Source organism: Carcharodon carcharias, chromosome 11, assembly GCF_017639515.1.
Source record: "Carcharodon carcharias isolate sCarCar2 chromosome 11, sCarCar2.pri, whole genome shotgun sequence".
NCBI classification, from domain to species: domain Eukaryota; kingdom Metazoa; phylum Chordata; class Chondrichthyes; order Lamniformes; family Lamnidae; genus Carcharodon; species Carcharodon carcharias.
Window position 1 is genome coordinate 28917967 of NC_054477.1, and position 22722 is coordinate 28940688.

The 22722-nt window shown below is 39.1% G+C and overlaps 1 protein-coding gene across 9 annotated transcripts in view; it reads right to left on the reverse strand.

Moving 5' to 3' along the window:
- LOC121284005 (inositol polyphosphate-4-phosphatase type I A-like) overlaps positions 1 to 22722 on the reverse strand; it is a 229675-nt gene that overhangs the window by 100161 nt on the left and 106792 nt on the right. For 7 of the 9 annotated variants that reach the window (XM_041198901.1, XM_041198907.1, XM_041198906.1 and 4 more), the window contains 6 exons: positions 20405 to 20491; positions 12809 to 12996; positions 11921 to 12148; positions 9708 to 9752; positions 7753 to 7871; positions 5291 to 5407 (listed from right to left, as the gene is read on the reverse strand). In XM_041198901.1, coding sequence (XP_041054835.1) covers positions 5291 to 5407; positions 7753 to 7871; positions 9708 to 9752; positions 11921 to 12026 — 387 coding nt within the window. In that variant the 5' untranslated portion in view covers positions 12027 to 12148; positions 12809 to 12996; positions 20405 to 20491. The remainder of the gene's footprint in view (positions 1 to 5290; positions 5408 to 7752; positions 7872 to 9707; positions 9753 to 11920; positions 12149 to 12808; positions 12997 to 20404; positions 20492 to 22722) is intronic. The other 2 variants (XM_041198900.1, XM_041198904.1) reach the window with 2 other exon arrangements.

The window sequence follows — 22722 nt, forward strand, 5'->3', positions numbered from 1 at the left end:
ATCCCAGTCACTAGCTTCTGAAAGGGTCATTATCCATAATGATGAAACAAAAACAAAAATAGCTGGAAAAACTCAGCAGGTCTGACAGCATCTGCCGGGAGGAATACAGTTGATGTTTCAAGTCCATATGACTCTTCATCAGAACTAAAAAATATAGAAATGAGGTGGAATATAAGCTGGTTGAGGGGGGTGGGACAGAAAGAGCTGGACAGAGGGCCAGTGATAGGTGGAGCAAAGAAGAGATTGCCAAAGATGTCATAGACAAAAGGGCAAAGGGGTGTTGACGGTGGTGATATTAGCTGAGGAATGGGTAATTATCACATTAAGGATAGAAAGCAGGACGAGCAAGGTACAGATAGCCCGAGTGGGTGTGGGGTGGGGGTAAGGGATCAAAATAGGCTAAAAGGTAGAGATAAAACAATGGATGGAAATACATTTAAAAATAATGGAAATAGGTGGGAAAAGAAAAATATATATATAAAAAAATTAAAAATTATAAATTATTGGAAATGGGGGGGATCGGAAAGAGGGGGGGGGATGGAGGAGAGAGATCATGATCTGAAGATGTTGAACTCATTATTAAGTTCGGAAGGCTGTAAGGTGCCTAGTCGGAAGATGAGGTGCTGTTCCTCCAGTTTGAGTTGAGTTTCACTGGAACTGTATTCCTCTCCGCAGATGATGTCAGACCTGCTGAGTTTTTCCAGCTATTTTTGTTTTTGTTTCAGATTTCCAGCATCCGCAGTATTTTGCTTTTACCGATATTGATGACCCTGTTCTGGGTAACTTTAGTCTTGGTAGACCCTCAGGCTCCACTAGAGGGGTAAGCTTATAAATGTACAAATGACATCCATTTCCTTTTGATAGTTCATTTTTGAAATGACAGTCACTAGCTTCTGAAAGAGTCATTATCCATATTGATGAAACAAAAACAAAAATAGCTGGAAAAACTCAGCAGGTCTGACAGCATCTGCGGGGAGGAATACAGTTGACGTTTCAAGTCCATATGACTCTTCATCAGATCTAAAAAATATGGATATGAGGTGGAACTTGACAGTCCCGGGTGTGAGATTCTATGAGCAACATGTCAGGACATGTCTCCAGTGTAATCTATATAATGCCTTACTGGTCAAATTCCAGATATCAGGTGGCTTGCAGTGGCCAAATTTTGGTTCAGCAAAGTTCATTTTGAATAAGCAAAAAAAATAAAATTTGATTTACATAGCTTATGATTTCTTTCATGTCTTAGGGACTTGCCACAAGAAAGAGGCAAGGGACAAAAAAACTTTTGAAAAAAAGAACCCATTGGACTAGATGCATAGTTCCTTATCCAGAGAATTTCAAGAAGCTCATGTCTGATTTTAAATAATTTTTTGTTAGTTTATTTGGTCAATCTTAGAGGACCAGTAAGCAGATTTCTGAAGAAATTAAAACACTTGCAAGTTGGACGTGAGCAATTTAGGTTGTTCGCTCGTTATTCCCTTAGAGGCTTACTGACTGAAAAGAATGGATAGTCTTTTGGTAGTTCAGAACTTGAGTATTGCTGAAAAAAAGAGAAATGTCAAAGCTTTTCATCTTGCATTCTTCAGGGCATTTTGCAAGAATACCAATATAGGGAGAAGACAACAATTTATAATGTATGTGAAGAGACTGCTGATTGGTTGGCAAGTGGACTCTGATTGGTAACGCCTCTAACAATCAAAGTCATACCTAGCAGAAAGTAAGATGGCTGTGATTGTTGGAGGTCAATCATCTCAGCTCCAAGACATCACAGCAGGAGTTCCTCAGGGTGTTGTCGTCAGCCCAACCATCTTCTGCTGCTTTATCAATGACTTTCCTTCCACCATAAGGTCAGAAGTGGGGATGTTCATTGATGATCACACAATGTTCAGTACCATTCGCAACTCCTCAGATACTGAAGCAGTCCACATCCAGATGCAGCAAGGCCTGGACAATATCCAGGCTTGGGCTGACAAGTGGCAAGTAACATTTCCACCACACAAATGCCAGGCAATGATCATTTTCAACAAGAGAAAATCAAACCATCATCTCTTGACATTCAATGCCATTACCATTGCTGAATCCCTGGGCTCACAATATAAATACTATGACTACAAGAGCAGGTCAGAGGCTAGGAATCCTGCAGTGAGTACCTCACCTCCTGACTCCCCAAAGCCTGTCCACAATATAAAAGGCACAAGTCAGGAGTGTGATGGAATACTCTCCACTTGCCCAAATGAGTACAGCTCCAACACCACTCAGGACAAAGCAACCCGCTTGATTGGCAACCCATCCACAAACATTCACTCCCTCCACCACCGACGCACAGTGGCAGCAGTGTGTCCCATCTACAAGATGCACTGCAGGAACAGACCAAGGCTCCTTAGACAGCATTTTCCAAACCCACGACCAATACCATCTAGAAGAACAAGAGCAGCAGATGCATGGGAAAACCACCACCTGCAAGCACCCCTCCAAGCCACTCACTATCCTGACTTGGAAACGTATCGCCATTCCTTCACTGTCACTGGGTCAAATCCTGGAACCCCCTCCCTAATAGCACTGTGAGTGTGCCTCATGGACTACAGCAGTTCAAAAAGGCAGCTCTGCACCATCTTCTCAAGGGCAATTAGGGATGGGCAATAAATGCTAGCCTAGCCAGTGAAGCCCACATCCCTTGAATGAATTGAAAAAAAAACTTCCACACAAGTCTAATGTTCTTTTAAGACTGTCAACTAGCTAGCTGCAAACTTGTACTGAACATCCAGAGGGAATAGACACCATGCCATCCAGTGATAGTAAGTGAAGTTCAGTCTATTTCAGCTCATGCACCTTTTGAGTATTCAAATTTTAATTGCAAATTTTGCCCAGGCTATGTTCTGTAAATTCGAGGTATCGCTCCAGTAGAACTGGATTGACTAGTGTTAAAATTGTGATATATGGTATTAAAGACATTACCTTTCTAGGTTATTTGGCCAATTAAAATCTCTTATCCCTGTTAAGTCCCCTCTGCAACTTGTCAAGGACCCTCACATTCTTCCTAAAGTGTGGTGACCAGAACAGGACATAATACTCTAGTTGTGGCCTTACCAGAGTTTTATACAGGGTTTAGCATTACTTCCTTACTATTGAAAATAATATCTCTAGTTATGAAGCCCAAGATCTCAAATGCTTTGCTAACTACTCTCTCATTATGTCCTGCCACATTCAAAGACCAATGAACCCCCAGGTCTTTCTGTCCCTGCACACACAAAGGGGGATGGAATGTCTTTTCTCATAGAAACTTGCTTCGTGCAAAGGTCAATGAAAGTGGGGGGTGGGGTGCGTGCGAGGAGGGTACGTGCGCATATACAGAGGTCTATGAGAGCAAGTTTGATGAACAGCTCTTCTGGCCAAGTCTTCACAGGGAGAGGAGTCATGAACCAAATTCCAATTTTGTGGGACTCGTAAATAAGTGAACAATAATCCTGTGTGAGGAACTTAAATGAAGCTTTGAGGTCAGAAATATTGGAGGATAGTTAGAAGGCATCTTGTTTAAGTCAACTATGATGCCAACTGGTAAATGCATAAATAGTGCAAACCTGCAGGGTAACATTCCCCCTATCTAAAGGCTTATCAGGACCTAATGTTTACAGGTGAATCACACAAAAATTTTAGATTTTATTGTATTAATACCACTCAACTGTTAACCACTGATGGGGGTTAACTCAGATAAACTTTCTTCAAGTGTGAGCCTAATCAAAGAATGCCAGAACGGTATTCACAAAATCACAGTGCAGAAGAGGCCCTTCGGCCCATCGATTCTACGCCGACATGACAGAAATACCTGACCTACCTACCTAATCCCATTTACCAGCACTTGGCCCATACTCTTGAATGTTATGACGTGCCAAGTGCTCACCCAGGTACTTTTTAAAGGATGTGAGGCAACCCGTCTCCACCACCCTCCCACGCAGCACATTTCAGACCATCACCACCCTCTGGGTAAAAAGGTTGTTCCTCACATCCCCCCTAAACCTCCTACTCCTCACCTTGAACTTATGTCCCCTCGTGACTGACCCTTCAACTAAGGGAACTGCTGCTCCCTATCCACCCTGTCCATGCCCCTCATAATCTTGTACACTTCAATCAGGTCACCCCTCAGTCTTCTCTGTTCCAATGAAAACAACCCAAGTCTATCCAACCTCTCTTCATAACTTAAATGTTTCATCCCAGGCAACATCCTAGTGAATCTCCTTTGCACCCCCTCCAGTGCAATCACATCCTTCCTATAACGTGGTGACCAGAACTGCACACAGTACTCTAGCTGTGGCCTCACCAAGGCTCTATACAACTCCAACATGACCTCCCTACTTTTGTATTCTATGCCTCGATTGATAAAGGCAAGTGTCCCATATGCCTTTTTCACCACTCCACTAACATGCCCCTCCGCTTTCAGAGATCTATGGACACACAGGCCAAGGTCCCTTTGTTCCTCAGAACTTCCTAGTGTCATGCAGTTCATTGAATACTTCCTTGTCAATTCCTTGTATTCAAGCTCAGAGTTCAATCCTATCCTCACCAGAAGTCCACATCATTGAACTTCATGCAACATCACCAGATGGAGATCAAGAATATAAGAAATTGATCATGGCCAATCTTCTACTTCAACTCTAGCTTCGTGCATTATCCTGACTTCCCTCAATATCCAAAAATCTACCCACCTCTGCCTTGAATACACTCAATGACTGAGCATCCACAGCCCTCTGGGGTATAGAATTCCAACGGTCCACAACACAAAGAAGAAAGCTCTCCTCATCTCAGTTCTGGATGGCCGCTTCCTGATCCTGATGCTGAGAGTACATAGTACTAGATTCTCCAGCCAGGTAAAATATTTTAATTTTCTCCTTGGATGTGACCATTTCTGGCAAAGCCAGCATTTATTGCCCATTCCTAATTGCCCAGTTTCTCAAAGGCAATTAGGAATGGGCAATGCGGACCTTACCAGTGATGTCACATCCCAGGGGCAAATAAAAAAAACTATACCATCTGGTTAATCAATGACCATCAATTTTGAGTAATGTTGTAATTATTCTTTTCATAATACACCATTAATGCTGAACATTGTTTGAGAGAATACTTCATCTGACTCAGCAGAAATTGCAATATAATTTATATGTCATGATGTCATCACATGAATACAAAATACCAGAGGTAGAATTGCAAATATGTTCTTATTCACTTCATCTGATTTTGGAAACTTTTATATTAACAGTAGGTCTATACGTACAGAGGCAAACATTTTAGCACTTACAGTTCCCTGAGATCTGTCCTTGACATCATACACTGAAAGTTTAATTTGCGTCATTTGATTAATGAGAGAATCCTGGAAAAATGCAACACTACTTAGAAATATGGGATTGTTGGTACCCTGCAAAGAAAGGGAAAAACAATTAATACATTCTTCTTGTCTTAACAACTTAACAACAAGTAGTAGTAAAGCCCTGGAAGTCCATTCAGCTAATTAAGCTCCTTTATGATTTTGATTTCTCCCAGTCCAACATTGCTCATCCCTATCAACCTAATCCAGTAGCTTTTAAATAAACATTCGTCCATCAAATAAACACATTTTTGCTAGAAATGTAATTGTCTTAAGTTTACTTTTCATCAATTAAAAGCTGTAATTTTCTTGACAGTTTACCAAACTTCCAACAACTTACATTTAAATGGTGTTTTTAACATAGAAAAACATCCAAAGGCATTTCAGAGGTGCAGTGTGATAAAAATGATGCCAGCTAAAGGAAGAAATAATAGGAAAAACCAAAATTATGATCAAGGAAGTGGATTTTTTAGGAGTGTCTTAAATGAAGCAAGGCAGTGGAAAGGAAGAGGGGTTTAAGGTACGTAATTCCAGTAGCTCGGGACGTAGGCAGCTGAAGGTATGACAGTCAATGGTGCTGCAAAAGGTAGAAGGGTGTATAAGCAGCCAGAGTCAGAAGAATGGAGCTTTCTATCAGGATGGGGGAGGTTATGTAGATGGGGATGAGGAAGGTGATAAAAGGATTTGAACAAAATGATGAAAACTTTAAATTAGCAATATTTGGACTCTGAAAGCCAATGCAGCAGGATTGATGAATGAGCAGAATATCGGCAGAGAAATTTTGAGCAAGCTGATGCTTATGGAATGCAAGTGGCAGACCAGGGAAAGCACTGGAATAGTCCAGCGTGGAGGTGACAAAGGCATGGATGGAAGTTTCAGTGGCATTGAGCTGAGACAGTGGCAGAGGTGAGTAGTTGCAGAAGTAAATGGTCTTTGAGATGAAAAGGACATGTGAAACAATACTTTCTTTCTAGCTCACATTGAAATTTATTCTAAGATAAGCATGTTATATAACACTGGTTGATAGGTAAAGCACTTAGTTATAACTGCTAGACTTTATAAAACGGCTACGTTATAAACGATCTCTTTTAAGGTAAAACAGAATGTCCTGGAATTGGGTTAGTGTGAAGTTGTACTGATCTCTACCTGGCGACAGGCCCATGTGATTTGGTCGCCAAGGGGACCGGTCAAAGCCCTATTGAAAGTCAGGTGCAAGCCAGCACCTAGATACAAAAGGAGAAGCAGCTAAGATAAAAGCAAAAAACTGCGGATGCTGGAAATCCAAAACAAAAACAAAAATACCTGGAAAAACTCAGCAGCTCTGACAGCATCTGTGGAGAGGAATACAGTTAACGTTTCGAGTCCGAATGACTCTGCTTAAACCAGCTTATATTTCACCTATTTTCTATTTTTTCTTAGTTCTGTTGAAGAGTCATACGGACTCGAAATGTTAACTGTGTTCCTCTCTGCAGATGCTGTCAGACCTGCTGAGTTTTTCCAAGTATTTTTATTTTTATTTTGGATTTCCAGCATCCACAGTTTTTTGCTTTTATATCAATGTATCTTAATGGTTGTGTTAAGTAGTTACTGGGGAATATCTTTTATGTAATTTAGTGCTTCAGTTGCCTACTAAGCAATGTTTAGTCAAGGTCGATTTTATTTGGTTTGTCACAGTAGAAGTCCTAATCTTGTCATGTGATTCTTTGCATAGGTCATTGGGAAATTCATATCACTTCTTAAAAGTTATCAGTCCCTACTGGAATCTGAACATCTAATCATATCAGTGTAACTAGCTTTTATTATTTCTTGAAAACACATAAATCAATTTGTTTAACCTGCACAAGTGGGAAAAAATGTATAAACTTTTAACAAAAAACACAAGCACTACAGAAAGCACACAAGTGATTTATGGGAATAATAACAGAACAAAAAGGCTACAACTCCAGTAAAAGCTGAACAAGCTGCAGCTCTTTTTTTTTAGAAAATAGATGACTGAAAGGTGATCTAAGAGAGATCTTCTAAAATTATGAAGGGGTTTTGATAGAGTTGACATAGAGCAGGTATTTCCACCCGTGGAGTTGAAAAGTAGGAGCCGTTTAAATAAGGTAGCGTCTAAAAGAAATTAGACAAGCTTTCATTGACCAGCGAATGATGCCACTGTGGAATTCACTGTGGATGAAGTGATGCATTTAAGAGGAAGCTAGATAAGTATGAGGGAGGAAAGAATATAAAAATATGCTGATCGAGATGAAATAAATAGAGCGGAAAGAGGTTTGTGTAGAGCATAAACAACGATGACCTGTTCAGTACTGTGAATTCTATGTAATTCCATTTAATTCTATTTGAGTGACTGCAAATCTAATACAAAGATCAACATAACAGATGGATGAACTCACCTCTATAATTTCAGTCTGTACATGTTTTGTCCAGAAGGCTTGTGGAGGGGTCGTCACGCTTACTGCTACAAAACTATTTGGCTTCCGGTCCAAGGAGGGAGTGACCAATTCACTGCAAGCTATTGGAGCAGAAACAAATCAAAGCATAAATTTGTCTTCATTAATATTCAAAATAGTGGTGTTTGGAACCTGTATTTTTCATTTAAATGTTGACCATATTAATAGAATTGTAGTCAGCATCTCTTTGAAAATAATATGGGAATAATCATTTATTACAATTTTTCATTGACCTTAAAGTAATATACCCTGTTTAGAGTACATTAGTATATATTTTGGACAGCCACTAACAAGAAACATAGAAACACAAGTAGACCAGTCAGTCAAGTCTGTTTTGCTATTCAATGAGATCATGGCTAATTTGTACCTCGACTCCAGGTGGCTAATTTGTACCTCGACTCCAGGTGGCTAATTTGTACCTCGACTCCAGGTAGCCATTTATGCACCATATCCCTCAAAACCCTTACCTAATATAAATCTCATATTGATCTCAGCATTGAAAATTTCAAAAAGCCTAGCAGCTCCCTGACCAGTTCACACTTTACAAGTGCTGAGTTACCCTACCACTGAAGGTATTTTCCAGTAACATCTCCACAACTTGAAGGTATGTAATTACCTGGTTTCTCCCTCCATTCATTCTTAAATAATGGAGTGACATTTGCAATTTTCCAATCCAAAAAGTACAACTTCTGAATCTGGAGAACTGTGGAAAAGTATGACTGGAAGATAAGCATTTTCCTCCCCTATTTCTTCTAATATACCAGGGTAGAAATCATCATGCCTCAATGATTTGTCTAAATTAAATACCATTATTTTCTCCGTTACATATACTAATATTAAATCCAGAGTTCCTCCCCTTGACTTATTTTTAGGCTCCTTTCTACCACTGGTATTTTTCTGCTCCTCCTCCCGTGCCAATGGATACATGCACTGTGAAAAAGCCAGCCATTTCCTAATTACCTAACTAAATAAATAAATAATTCCTAATTGTCCATTATAGACCCACCAGTAGGTGTCCTCAGTGGGCTCTCCTTCCCCTTAAATCACTTTTCCTGAATATATTTATAAAAACATTTTATCTTTGACATCTAAAAACTCCACTTTTGATAGGGTGGGTGAGATAAGCAGGTAGGGTGGTAGGCGGGTGAGGTGGCAGGCAGGTGAGTGAGATATTAGGGTGGCAGGTCCAATTTGATGGGGGGGGGGTGGTGGTGTGTGGGGGGGGAGGAGAGAAGAAGAGAGAGAGAGAGAGAGAGAGAGAACGGGTAGGTTGGTTGTAGATACCCCCAGGAGTTAGACTAGGATTTTTCTGTCTAACATTTCCTGGGTAACTATTCAGGTAAGTAAGTTGGAGGCTCCCAGGGAGCAGGGGAATTACCCATCAGAAGTTCAAATTTCCTGGACTTTTCCCAAGAAGTCAATGCGCTGGGACTTCTGCGGGATCCCGAAGTGCATCTTGGTCGTATGTCTGGTCTCTGACCATCCAGAGACCAGAAGATCTGGGCCAGAGTTAATGTTTCAGGCCAATGACCCTTCATCAGAGCTTGTGGATCAAAAGAAGGTCATAAGCATGAAACATTAACTCTGCCCAGCTTTACATATGTTGCCAGAGCTAGTGAGTATTTCCAGCATTTTCTGTTTTCATTTCAGATTTCTGGCATCTGCATTACTTTGCTTCTGCCATATGCACTTACATCCTTTCATTAAAAAAGCTTAAGAGCAGCTTGCAGGCAGGCCTATCTACCCTCCTGTACACAGGAGGTGTTTACTTAACTAAACCTGAACAAAGAGCAAGTGTGAGGGGAGATGATAGAGAAGTGAGGAAAAATAATTGTTTTTTTTAAAAAGCAGCAAATATAGTTGCGAAATAAATAACGAAGGAAGTGTCTCCTACCCACCTAAACTAAATTCCAAAATGGGTTCATCTGGATCCTGGCTGGTAGCTAGAAAAGAAGGTAGGTTTGTCAGTAAAATACTAAATTCATAATATTAAAGAGAAAAACAAATCAAATCAATTCAAACTAACAATCCTAACAATCAGCTTCGGAAGTATATCACAAAAATGTTTCAGTCGGCATGCTGCAATTGACAGAACGAGGGTAGGCCAAGTTCACTAACTAAAATAGGACAATTTTTACCAATTTAACCTTTTACTAGCAATATGAATAAGGATAAACTATGGCAAGTATAGAGAGATGCAAGGCTTGAAAACCCCAGGATTCAAAAGATGAGCTATTAATTTTGTTAGTGGTACATTATTTTCCCACAAGCTTGAAACTAGTACTCACAAATGACATAAGAGTAAAGATGGCAAATGCTGATTCCGGTCATTCAGGTGGTATTTTATTTATATATATAGGTCCGTGTTGGTGAGACAGTACTCACTCTTCCTGTTTTACTTAATCCAGAGCTACTAGCAGAACAGCATTAGTATGTTGTGTAATTTTTTTTGAAAAGTAATGCTGCATGTTTTGAGCATTTGTATGCTTCCTATTAGATTTAAGAGACTGAAACGTATGTTGGAAGGGTTGTTACAATTGGATTCACAAGACAATTAAATTGATTTTTGTCCTCAAATTTTCAGCTGATTATGTTGATGAAGATAAGAGGCCAACACAAAACCTCTGAACTCCCAGGTAAGTTGAAGGGAGAAAAAAATGAGGACATTTTAATTTCTTGGGAAAGGAATGAATTCAGTTCATTTGTGATTTTAAAACTCAAAGGAAGCCCATGTCACATTAAATACAGTGGATTTAGTGCAAGAGCTTGGAGCATAAACAGGGATAGCCCATTTGGCCCTTTGAGCCTGCTCTGCCATTTAGTAAAATGATGGTTGATCTTCTATCCCAATTCCACCTTCTGCACCATCTCCATATCCAATAATTTCCTTTGTATGCTAAGTTCTATCAATCTGAATTTTGAATACTTTCAGTGGCTAAGTATGCAGTCTTTTGGAATAGAGAATTTCAAAAGATTCTCAACCCTCTAAGTGAAGAAATTTCTAATCTCAGTCCAAAACAGCTGATCCCTTAATCTGAGACTGTGACCCCTAGTTCTGGGCTCCCCAAGCAGCAGAAATATCCTCCCACCACCAATCCTATGAAGCCCCAAAAGTTTGAAACTCACTGAAGCTCGGACCACAAGTAACAATTTTTAAGAGCAAGAAACAAGTGTACAAATTGATTCCAACTTAAAAGGATGACAAATGTGTTTGTGGATGCCAAGATTAAGATTGCATAATGATGTTGAGAAGATTTGCTCTTTCACATGTAAACATTAAATTGATTGCACCAACATTACATAACAAATCTTATCCATTTAGTATTTCAGAGTGAAATAATTTACTGGCTGCAAAATGTACATTCACCAAGGATCAAATATCTTTAATGGCTATATTCGTGGAAAGATCTGAATCATGTGTTAAGTCAGGCCAATGTTCAGAATTTCTAATTACTGCAGGGCTTTTATTTTCTATGCACAGCATTGCCATTGTGAGAGAATTGTTCATGCCATACTGTCCTAGATGTGATGAACATATGAATGCAGCAGCCAACAATAATTTATTATATATTTTAACATTTACCTATTCTTTCGCACAGTTTCTGGTTAAGAAAACAGCCTCCATTCAACTGCATCTAAAAAATTAATACTCTGGTTTATAATCAATTTATGTTGACTGATTAGCTAAATTTGAGGGAATTCTGGATTAAAGATGGGATTTTATTGGAGGAAGGGTCTTTCATACTTAGGCTTAAGCAATTTGTCAGGACCAATATCTCAACAGTAGGCATTATATTAAAAGATCAAATTAGTTATAAATATCCTAACTTATTTTCAAAAATGAGACATTCAAGCTTTTAAAAGCTTAAATGTACTTCTATCATAAGTGTTCCAGTAAAGTTTCTTTGAAGCAAAGAAAATGTCCTTCAAAAGGAGAGCACGTGGTCAGCTAATCAACAGGCTACTCTGATAATTTTTGGATCCCCACTAATGATATCCCAACAAAATGGTTTTATTTCCTCTAAATTTTATCTGTGACTTCAAAAACTTAAGCTCAAAGATGTGTTTCCAGGCAACGGGTTTCAATAGAAATGTATTCAAAATGCCTCACCTGCCAGAGATAAACTTAACATATCTGAAGACATATCAAATGTTGAAGCTCGCTGCAGGGATCTGGCTTTAACATTGCGCCGTGGGCTTTGTTCATTTGTTGACATTTTTTCATGAGTAATTTTTTTTTTCCTTTTGCCAGTCTCTATATCTCTTCAAGAGTTCAAGCTGCACGTTCTTTCTTTTATGTGAATAATCAGATAAATGATGTTTTTAGGAGTTTGGATTTCTGAAACAAAGTCAGAGCATAGGGTGAAGTCTTACATTTCTGGGACGTTTACCTCATACATCCTTTAAATATCAATCTCTTAAAAACGATAATAAAATATTCTTTGTTGTGCACCATTCTGCACCTGGCTGTTGGGTTCAACATGGAAAATTCAGGGGATTGATGTATAGCAAAAGCTCCACACAGTTAGCACATATGACTCTGCTTCAAAGCTGAAGAACAGTCATTTGGACTCGAAACATTAACTCTGTTTCTCTCTCCACTGGTGCTGCCAGACCTGCTGAGCTTTTCCAGCATTTATTGTTTTTATTTTAGGGCTTTTGTTTGAAAGGTGGTGGTAAATGGGTAACGGAAGTGGCAAATAATCTGTTAGTTTCATTATTATGACAATATTTTAATAGTGTTCAATGCTAAACAAGATTATTATTGCTTTTTAATAACTATGATTGAGATTACATTGTGGTGAATCAGCAAAATGTAAATCCAGTGTATGTTTTTGCATATCACTGTTATAAATTCTTTTTTGATCATTCAGATGTTACCAGCGCCTCCAGCACGAACACCACAAATGTATTTTAATGAACAGAAAAACACATGGTCTTGCAATATAAATCAGAACATCTACCTCATTAAAACACACAAAAAAATTGAGTGGCATACCCATGAAAGGTGTCACATAAGTATTGGAGGCAGATTCACGCTAGCAAGCATGCACACGGCAAACCCCTAGCTTCATCAAGCAAAAACCGAAATGTCAAGTTAGACAACACAGACCACTTCTTCACATCTAGTGCCCCGTTATTACATAGCACTGGTAGATTGCTAGTAGTATGTTGCCAAAGGGGTACCTAGAAAAGAGATATTTGGTGAAATTAAATTGGAGGAATTACAAAGAGGAAAGAGAAAACAAAGTACAATCAGCAGGAAAAAATAGAAGCTTTAACAAGAGGTCAGATACTGATAGACCACAAACAAGCTATGTAATTTTAGTTACAAATATGATAAACTTCAACACCTCATAGGACTAACTGTACAATTCTAAAAATGTATTTGCTCTATGTGTGCATGAAAGCCACGTAAACATCTACTAGCAGATCCTTCTTGGCATTGGTCATAATGGTTTTTATAAATAGCATGATAGGGAAAGTGTCATACAATTATGATACACAAAGTACACGCACAAGCAAGATGTTTAATATTTACCAGACGTTCTATGGATTTACTTACAATGAGTTGCAAAATAAAACACCTTATATTAGGGGTGTTTACGTCACAGCACAAAGTATTCTAGAGGGATTACTGAGTTATATTAATCAAGTCCAATTCTATTTTTAGTTTTTTAGGTTTTTTTTGCTGCTTCAGGATTAGAATCCACTATTCTCCCCATTATTCTGTAAAATGGGTGGCCTTCATTTTATTCGCATTCGTTTATATAGGTATTTAATTTTTTAAAGCTAAGCATTCACTGCAAGATATACAAGTTAGAATCCGATATTTGATATTTAACAGTACAGGCAGAGGAGTAAGAATTAGCCGTGCTGGGGCCTACTGTAGCAACTGAATGTCTCAATTGTATCTCAGCAACTAAAAGTGGACACAATTTTTGAGGTATCATCTGAGCAGAGTATGTATTGTTTCAGAATAATATTCCTCAATCAGCACTCTATTGATATTTCAAGAGGCAACACTATGTGCTTTAACATATACCAAAAAAGTTGGAGGTACAAAGCAAGAAGATCTGTTGAAGGAAAAGTCAATGTTTTGGTTATTATGGCCTTTTTCAAAACTGCGCTCAGAATACTGGATCTAACATATTATTAGTTCCTTAAACTTAAAATACTTTATTAACACGTGCAGAGGTTTTAAATGCAGTATGTCATATTTTTCTAACAGGACTGTGAATTGCCAGACTTCACATGTATTAAAATAACAATCTTCAAGGACCTTTAGAAATGTTTCAAGATAACATATCCAGGACCTCGGAAGACAAAGCCATTCATTCATATTTTACAACCACTTCCAGTGGAAGTAGTTCTACGTTATTTATCTGGGTTCTCGTGTTTTAAATTCAACCCTTTTACACTGGGGGTGGGCAAGGGCTCAGGGACTCGTGGCAAACCAGAATAATTGGTCTTTTGTGGTTACACAAAATAATAATAATAATAATAGTATTTCCAACTTTGTATCTATCTACAAATGGGCAGTTACTTTAAAAAAAAACGTGGCTTGGCATAACTTGTCTTATAACAATAGACCAAATCCCAAATAGCAGGATTAAATGCAATCATGCTCTTTTTGTGCAAGCTGTTAACAATTAATTTAAAGCTTCCTTGTATCCTCAACACTACTACAGCATAGGCATCTAATTCCAGATCATCAGAATAGGTATAGATGCATAAAAGAGAAAAATCACTGGACATGCACAGCAGGTCCATCAGAAATTTAAAAAACAATAGTGTTTCTGGTGCAGATATTTACTCAGAATGGAGCCACTGTGTACATCTAGCCTTTACTGGTTCAATTTTAGGTGTCCATCATTTCCTTTCATTTCTCAGGTAAGAATAGGAACAACTTCAATTGAAGAGATTGGAATTTGCCGATCATATTAAGGACCCAGAGTGGCTTAAACAGCAGGAGCGCAGAGACGGAGGAGCAGGAGCGGGGAGGAGGAGGAGCGGGAGTGCAACGAGGAGAGGGAGTACGAGAGTTCAGACCCAGCAAGTCTTAAAAGAGCATAAGGAGTAGTGAGAGAGCATGGACCCAGCGACACTGAAAACAGTGCAAGGAACAGCATGAGCAAGCTGACCCAGATTGGGCAAAGAAACCCAGTAAGCCTGAGGATTAGGAGCATTTTACAATTCAGCAAAGGAGGATCAAGAAACTGACAAAGGAAAAATAGAATATGAAATGATTCTACTGAGAAACATAAGAACAGACTGGAAAGTCTTCTACATATATGTAAAAAGGAAGAGAGTAGCAAAGACAAACGTTGGTCATTGCAAGTCAGAAGTAAGGGAATTTACAATGAGGAATAAGGAAATGACAGAGAAACAAAACAAATAGTTTGTGTCTGTTTCCATGAAAGACCTCAAAGAAATCCTAGAGAACCAAGGGACTAGTGAGAATGAGGAACTGAAAGAAATTAGTATCAGTAAAAATGCAATACTGGAGAAATTAATGAAACTGAAAGTTGGTAAATCTGCTGGATCTGATGATCTACATCCCAGAGTGTTGAAAGAGATGACTGCAGGAATAGTGGATGCATTGGTGGTCATCTTCCAAAATTCTACAGATTCTGGAATAGTTCCTGCATATTGGAAGGTACAAACATGATCACACTATTTAAGAAAGGAAGGAGAGAGCAACAGAGAGCCACAGATCTGCTAGCAAATCTAAAATAAAGGGTGTGATAACTTTTTATTAATTCGCAGGATGTGGTCACTGCTGATTTGGCCAGCATTTATTGCCCATCCCTTGTTGGGCGGAGGAAGCATAGCTGCTTCTCCTGGCCTACGAACAGTACTGTAAAGGAGTTACCTCAGATTTAGTCCCCTTTTTTATTCTTTCATGGGACATGGGCGTCAATGGCCAGGCAAGCATTTTTGTTGCCCATTTCTTAAAAGGCCCTTGAGAAGGTGGCTGTGAGCTGCCTTTAGAACCACTGCAGTCCATATGGTGTAGGTACACCCACAGTGCTGTTAGAGAGGAAGTTCCAGGATTTAGACTCAGCGACAGAGAAGGAACAGCGATATAGTTTCAAGTCAGGAAGTGTAACTTGCAAGTGGTGGTGTTCCCATGCATCTGCTGCCCTTGTCCTTAGAGACTGCAGAAGTCACGGGTTTGGATGGTACTGCTGAAAGAGCCTTGGTGAGTTGTTGCAGTGCCTCTTTCGGTGCTGCCACTGTGCATGTATGGTGGAGAGAGTGGATGTTCAAGGTGGTGAATGGTGTCAAGCTTGAGTGCTGTTGCAGTTGTACTCGTCCAGGCCAAGTGCAGAGTACTTCATTATGCTCCTGACTTGTGCCTTGTAGATGGTGGACAAGCTTGGGGGAGTCAGGTGAGTTACTCTCCACAGAATTCCCAGCCTCTGACCTGCTCTTGTAGCCACGGTATTTATATGGCTGGTCCAGTTCAGTTTTTGGTCAATGGTAACTCCCAGGATGTTGACAGTGGAGAATTCAGCAATGGTAATGCCATTGAATGTCATGGGAAGATGGTTAGATTCACTCTTGTTGGAAATGGTCATTGCCTGGCACTTGTGGCGCAAATGTTATTTTCCACTTATCAGACCAAGCTTTTTTGATGTCCAGGTCTTGCTGTATAGAGGCACGGACTGCTTCAGTATCTGAGAAGTCGCGAATGGTTCTGAACATTGTGCAATCATCAGCGAACATCTCCATTTCTGACCTTATGATGGAAGGTCATTGATGAAGCAGCTGAAGGTGGATGGGCCCAGGACACTATCCTGAGGAACTCCTACAGATGATGCCCCAGGACTGAAATGATTGACCTCGAACAACCACAACCATCTTCCTTTGTGCTAGGTATGACTCCAATCAGTGGAGAGCTTTCCCTCTAATTCCCATCGGCTCCAGTTTTGCTAGGGTTCCTTCATGCCATACTTGGTCAAATGCTGCATTGATGTCCAGGGCAGTCACTCTCACCTCACCTCGAGTTCAGCTCCTTTGTCCATGTTTGGACTAAGACTGCAATGAGGTCAGGAGCTGAGCGGCCCTGGTGGAACCCAAACTGAGCATCAGCGAGCAGCCTCCTTTACAGTGCAATTTCCCAAAACCAAGGAGACCCAGCCTCTTGTAGTTGAAATGAAAGCACACAGTCTCAGTATGATATTTAAATGGTCACTTGCTACCTGCAAGTGGATTGGCCACTTGCCTCGCCTCCTCCCCACCCGTCTCTGTTAAAACCTGAAGTGGATAGTTCAAGATGGGTTTAGTTGCTATTTCGGACTTATCGCATTTTAACCTCTAACAAGACCCTACCTAACCCACTCATTTTTGGGAGTTAAAATTCAGTCTTTAATTACCTATTTTTTTTTTAACTGGTGTCTCTTGGTATTTGAACTCCATCAATGGTTACAAATTCTCAGGATCAACATTGTTAATTCGCTTCTTAATCAGGTCACCTTGACGTATACATTTATCCCAAGAAAACAGTTATTCCTGTCTGATATCTATGCCTTTGTCATTTCAAACTTTTAGCCCATGAGCATTCTATTCCCATGGTGTTCACACCTACGATTTATTTAATTCTTGAGATCTTTCTTAATAATGAGACTTTACTAAAAATAAACTGTACTGAAATTATTTATCAGGTGGCAACTTAGTAATATAAAACTGAGTAAAAATTGTGAAATGCACAAAGTCCACTTTCCCAAGAATTACAACCTTTTCTCCCCCCCCCCAAGAGCTCTAAACTGGAGTGGTTGCACTGGTAAGTCACATGATTAAATGTTTATATTTGTACGGTGATAGTGAGAAATAAGAATAGGCACAAAAATACATGTTGAATGGTGATAGAATAAAGGGGAAAAACAGGCATCTGCATCACAGTGAACAGCTCTTTGGAACAAATCAGCATAGTAATCAACAGCAATAGATAAGAAAGATCCTGTGCTGTGTCACCAAAATCACTGACGTTAAATACGACAATATGAATGCCTAAAGGTTGCTAGCTTAGCAATACCTGGAAGACTGTGCACAATTTTTGTGGACATATTGATTTTGTAATGAGTACAGAGGAACGTAAAAACTCATGAGAGAGATTATACACCTGAGATGTTAGGAGTGTCTTGGGCAACTTTGAATTTTTATCTTAGAGAAAAGGTGAGTCAGGCAATCTTACTGAAGGATTCAAGACTGTAAAATATACAGACAAATTAATCCTTGTTTAGTATGATCAGACCACAAAACACTAACCAGGGGTGATGTATTCAAGTATTCTATAAGAATACCTTTGACCAACACAAGCTTTAAGCCATGTGATTTTCCTGCAACAGAGAGCTTAAAGTGTTTGCTTTCCAACCCAACATTCAAGGAAAAAATTGTTATCAATTCTTCACACAACATTGTAGACAGTAATTCACAGTTGTATTGGTTTTGTTTCAGAAATGGAAGAATACTTTGTACCATAAATGATAACACAGAAAAGGGCTATCAGAAAATTTTCTTGCTGGTATAATGTTGTACAAAACTGACAATTGTTTCTTCAGTAGTAAGGTGCCATGATCAATGTTCCAGCCATTTTCTAGTGACATTGGAGGCCTTCAGAGAGGAGACAGCTCAGGTGTAAACTAGACATATTCTTACGAGGAGGCAAGGTGGGGGGCGGGGGCATCCAAAAGCTACAGCATCCCAAGTAACTAAAGGTAAAGATAGGAAACAGAGGTGAATGTAGTATGAAAATAAGAGGGGCAAAGAAAGTATGAAAACAGGTAGCAAGCAACATAAAAGGGAACCCAAAAGCCTTTTATAAACATAAAAATAGTAAAACAAGGTCAAAGAGTGGGGCCAATTGGGGAATAGATTCATAAGAATCATAAGAGTACTGAAAGAGACGATAAAGGTCCATCATACCTGTGCTGACTTTGTGAAAGAGATGGTCTGATGGAGACCAAGGTCACAACAGAGGTATTAAATCAGTACTTTGTCTCTGTTTTCATTAAGGAGAATGCAAGCAATATTTTATTAAAGAAGAAAATGGTAAAGAAATTGGATAGGATGTACTTAAATAAAAGTTGGCAGCGCTCAAGGTAGCAAACTCACCTGGTCCGGATGGAATACATTCACTGTTGCTGGGGGAAGTAAGGGTAGAAATAGCAGAGATTCTGGACACAAACTTCCAGTCCTCCTTTGAGGGTGGTGCCAGATGATTGGAAGATTGTGGCCAGAATCTCTGCTATTTCTACCCTTACATGCAAATGCTAGACCCCTGCTCAAAATAGAGAAGGATAATCCTGACAACCACAGGCAAACCTAATCCACCTAACAATTTATGGGGAACATTTCAGAGACAATAATCCAGGGAAAAATTAATTGGCAGTGTAATGGCTAAGACACCCAGCTGGATTACTGTGGTATATCCCAGGCACTAAACTTTAGAAAGGATGCCAAGGCCTTAGAAGAGGGTGCAGAGCAGATTTATCAGACCGAGACCAGGGATAAAGATCTTCAGTTACACAGAGGCTAGAGAAACGGTTGGTCCCCTCTGAACAAAGAAGGTTAAGAGTGTTTTGATAGGGGTGTTCAAAATCATGAAGGGTTTTGATAGAGTAAATAAGGAGAAGCTGCTCCCAGTAGCAGAAGGGCTGATAACCAGAGGGCACAGATTTAAGGTAATTGACAAATGAACCAGAGACAAGACAAGGAAGAAAAATTATGCATCGAGGCACAATGATTGGGAATGCACTGTCCAAAAGTACAGTGAAAACAAATTCAATAACAACTTTCAAAAAAAGGAAGTTGATAATTACTTGAGGGGAAAAAATGTACAAGGCTACAGAAAAAAGCAAGGAAGAGAGACTAACAGGATAGCTCTTTCAAAGAGCCAGCATATGCACAATTAACAAAATGGCTTCCTTCTCTGCTGTACCATTCTACAATTCTAATAAATCTCATTTATTTTTAAATATATTAGCCATGTCTTTTTCTGGTCAAATTGGAGGATGCAACAAAGTTACCCTGGCTAGAGAGACTGGGGAGGGGTGTGGACAGCATGGGAGGTATGGAATGGGGATGAGAATAGATGGCATGAGAGGAATGCAGTAGGAGATAGGGTGGCATAGGATGAAGGGACAGGATGGAATGACATGGGAAGGAGGTTTAAAGAAGTACTGTTGCGATGAAGATACTAATTTCACCAGAAAGGTTTTAGGAATTAGAGGACATCCTTTTCAGTAAAATGTAAAAGTCAATTTTGCTCACCTGCAACAATTCCTTCAACATTTATGAAGTTATTATAATGCCTAGGTGAGCAATGATGGGTCAAGATAAATGTGGTAGCATAACAGAAAGGAAGGAGAATCTGCAAATATCTATTTTCAAAGAAGGAACTAAGCTGGAACATCCAGAGGGCTTTGTTTCTTCCAGCAACACAGGTTATACAATCAGTATCTAATACATATCAAACTAAACATCTTTGTAATGTAAAAAAACACAAAACTACACACAACTGTAAAAGTTTAATAAAATTCACAAAGTAGTTATGTACAAATGCTTGGAATACACTTCCATTACTTACGTACAGCAAGATTGGTTTGCTGCTATTATTAAATGTCAACTCTGCATGTCTTCATCTCAAAATAGTTTTGCTACTTCCACATTTCACCTTAAGGAGAGAAAAGAAAATGAAAACTTAAAGCCTGTAATCCAATTTTATATTTGTTGAAACATTCTTTGCTCCAGTATGAAATTGGGGAACGATTCACACTGTTCAGAGTTATCATGTTCATCCTGCTTTGAGGTATTTAGCATTTCTCACTGTTGGCCAGCATATGTCCTTTAAGTGTTAGCTCTGGGGTTTTTTGATATTAAAACAATACAGCAAAAAAAAAAAAATCACACTTCAACATTTGAGCACTACGGTTCTCACAATTTGATACTGCCACTAAATCTTCAACAGTGTGAGGTCTGTTAACAATCGATACTCCACCCATGCATTTCACAGCACAAAATGCAATACTGTGGACCAAAATTGAGACTCCCTATAATCATATGCTGAACATATTTCACAGCTTAAATGGATGCAGTACAGATATTTCATTCACACTATGATACTTACCAAAATCCCATTGAAATTATTGACTGTACGATACAGAAAGTTAACATCTGGAAACCAATTCCAATAATATTACATTCTGTGTGAAACACAAATTGTGAATTTATTCATAGGAATACAGGGGAATTTGTTACTAAAGCCATGATTCTGTTTATATTTTGAGCAGCACTTGAAGACAGCATGGAGGCAAAACATTTCCAGGAATTTTTGAGCTGCCTGAAGGGGTTTAAAATCTAACACCAAGTTATTAAGATCCAATTATACATATCACATTGTCAGAAGATCAGAAGAGTGTATATGGCCCAGGTCTAATGTTGGCCCATAGTCACTGAGTTTGTCCTTTTGTCTACGACATCTTTTGGTTAACTCCACCTACCACAGGCCTTCTATCCAGCTCTAATTGTCCCACCTCCCCCCCCCCTTAAATCATCTTATATTTCACCTCTTTTCTATTTTTCCTTAGTTCTGTTGAAGAGTCATATAGACTCAAAACGTAAACTATGCTCCTCTCCGCAGATGCTGTCAGACCTGCTGAGTTTTTCCAGGTATTTTTGTTTTTGTTTTGGATTTCCAGTATCCGGAGTTTTTTGCTTTTATCACTGTTTATAAAGATTCAGTTCCAGATGACTACTTTGCCACACTCACAACTTAAAATAATTTTACTGATTCACCATTTTACAATATTGCATACCTCAGATTAGGTATGAAAGATTAGGCATCTTTCAAAGATAGAATCCAACTTTTCCAGATTTCCCTCACAATTAGAACCAATATCAACACTGCTCCCCACCCCCGGCAACATCAAGCCCTTCTCGCACTGCTTTCAGCATTTCAATTTTTTATGTCCATGTAACTAGAATTGAATACAGTATTCAAGACGTTTTTCGTATCTACCCAAGCAGGCAGACAAAAATGGAGAAAGTTCATTTTCAGATTAGCCTAGTTTGCACATGTAAATTAGCATAATCCATTAATAGATTACCTACAAACCATAATGAGTAATTCAGTTTAAGCAGAAAGAAATTTATTTTCTAATTAACCTAATTTTGTATTGAAATAAGGTAGCATTAGCACTATCCATTGCCAAGTTCTCTGATGGCTGAATGCCCTGTTTTCAGGATAGGTGCAAAATTTGAACAGTTTGAATTGTTGACTAAAAAATAATGAAAAAGTTTGCATTCCAAGACTACTTTCTTCAGACGTTCTGGCCAACATTCTCCCACCAAATAATGTTACCAAAAATAGATTATCATTCACTGATATTTGTGAGGCATTGCTGTGTACAAAAAGGCTATTGCATTTGCACTTCAAAATAACTAGCTATTGATGAAGGGTCTTGGAAAGATTTGGTGATAAATTATTAATGTAAATTCTCTCTTTTTTCCACACCCCGACCCCCCCCCCCCCCAAATCCGTGATCTAACTTCAGGAAATTTCTGATCGGTTCAAAAGAAGTCTTGCATTTCCTGGGGCATTGGGACCATTTCTGGGGAAGGTGGGACCTGTACAAGTTGGACGGGTTGCACCTGAACAGGAACAGGACCAACACCCATGCAAAGAGATTTGCCAATGCTGTTGAGGCGGGTTTAAACTAAATTGGCAGGGGGATGGGATCCAGAAAAGTAGTTCAAAGGGGAGCGAAGCTGAGATGGAATTATGAGTTAAAACATAAGTCTGGAAGGCAGAGGAAACATAGACTAGATAAGAAAGAAAGAAAGAGTTTAGTAAGGCTAAATGGAATATATTTTAATGCAAGGAGACGAAGGAATAAGATAGATGAG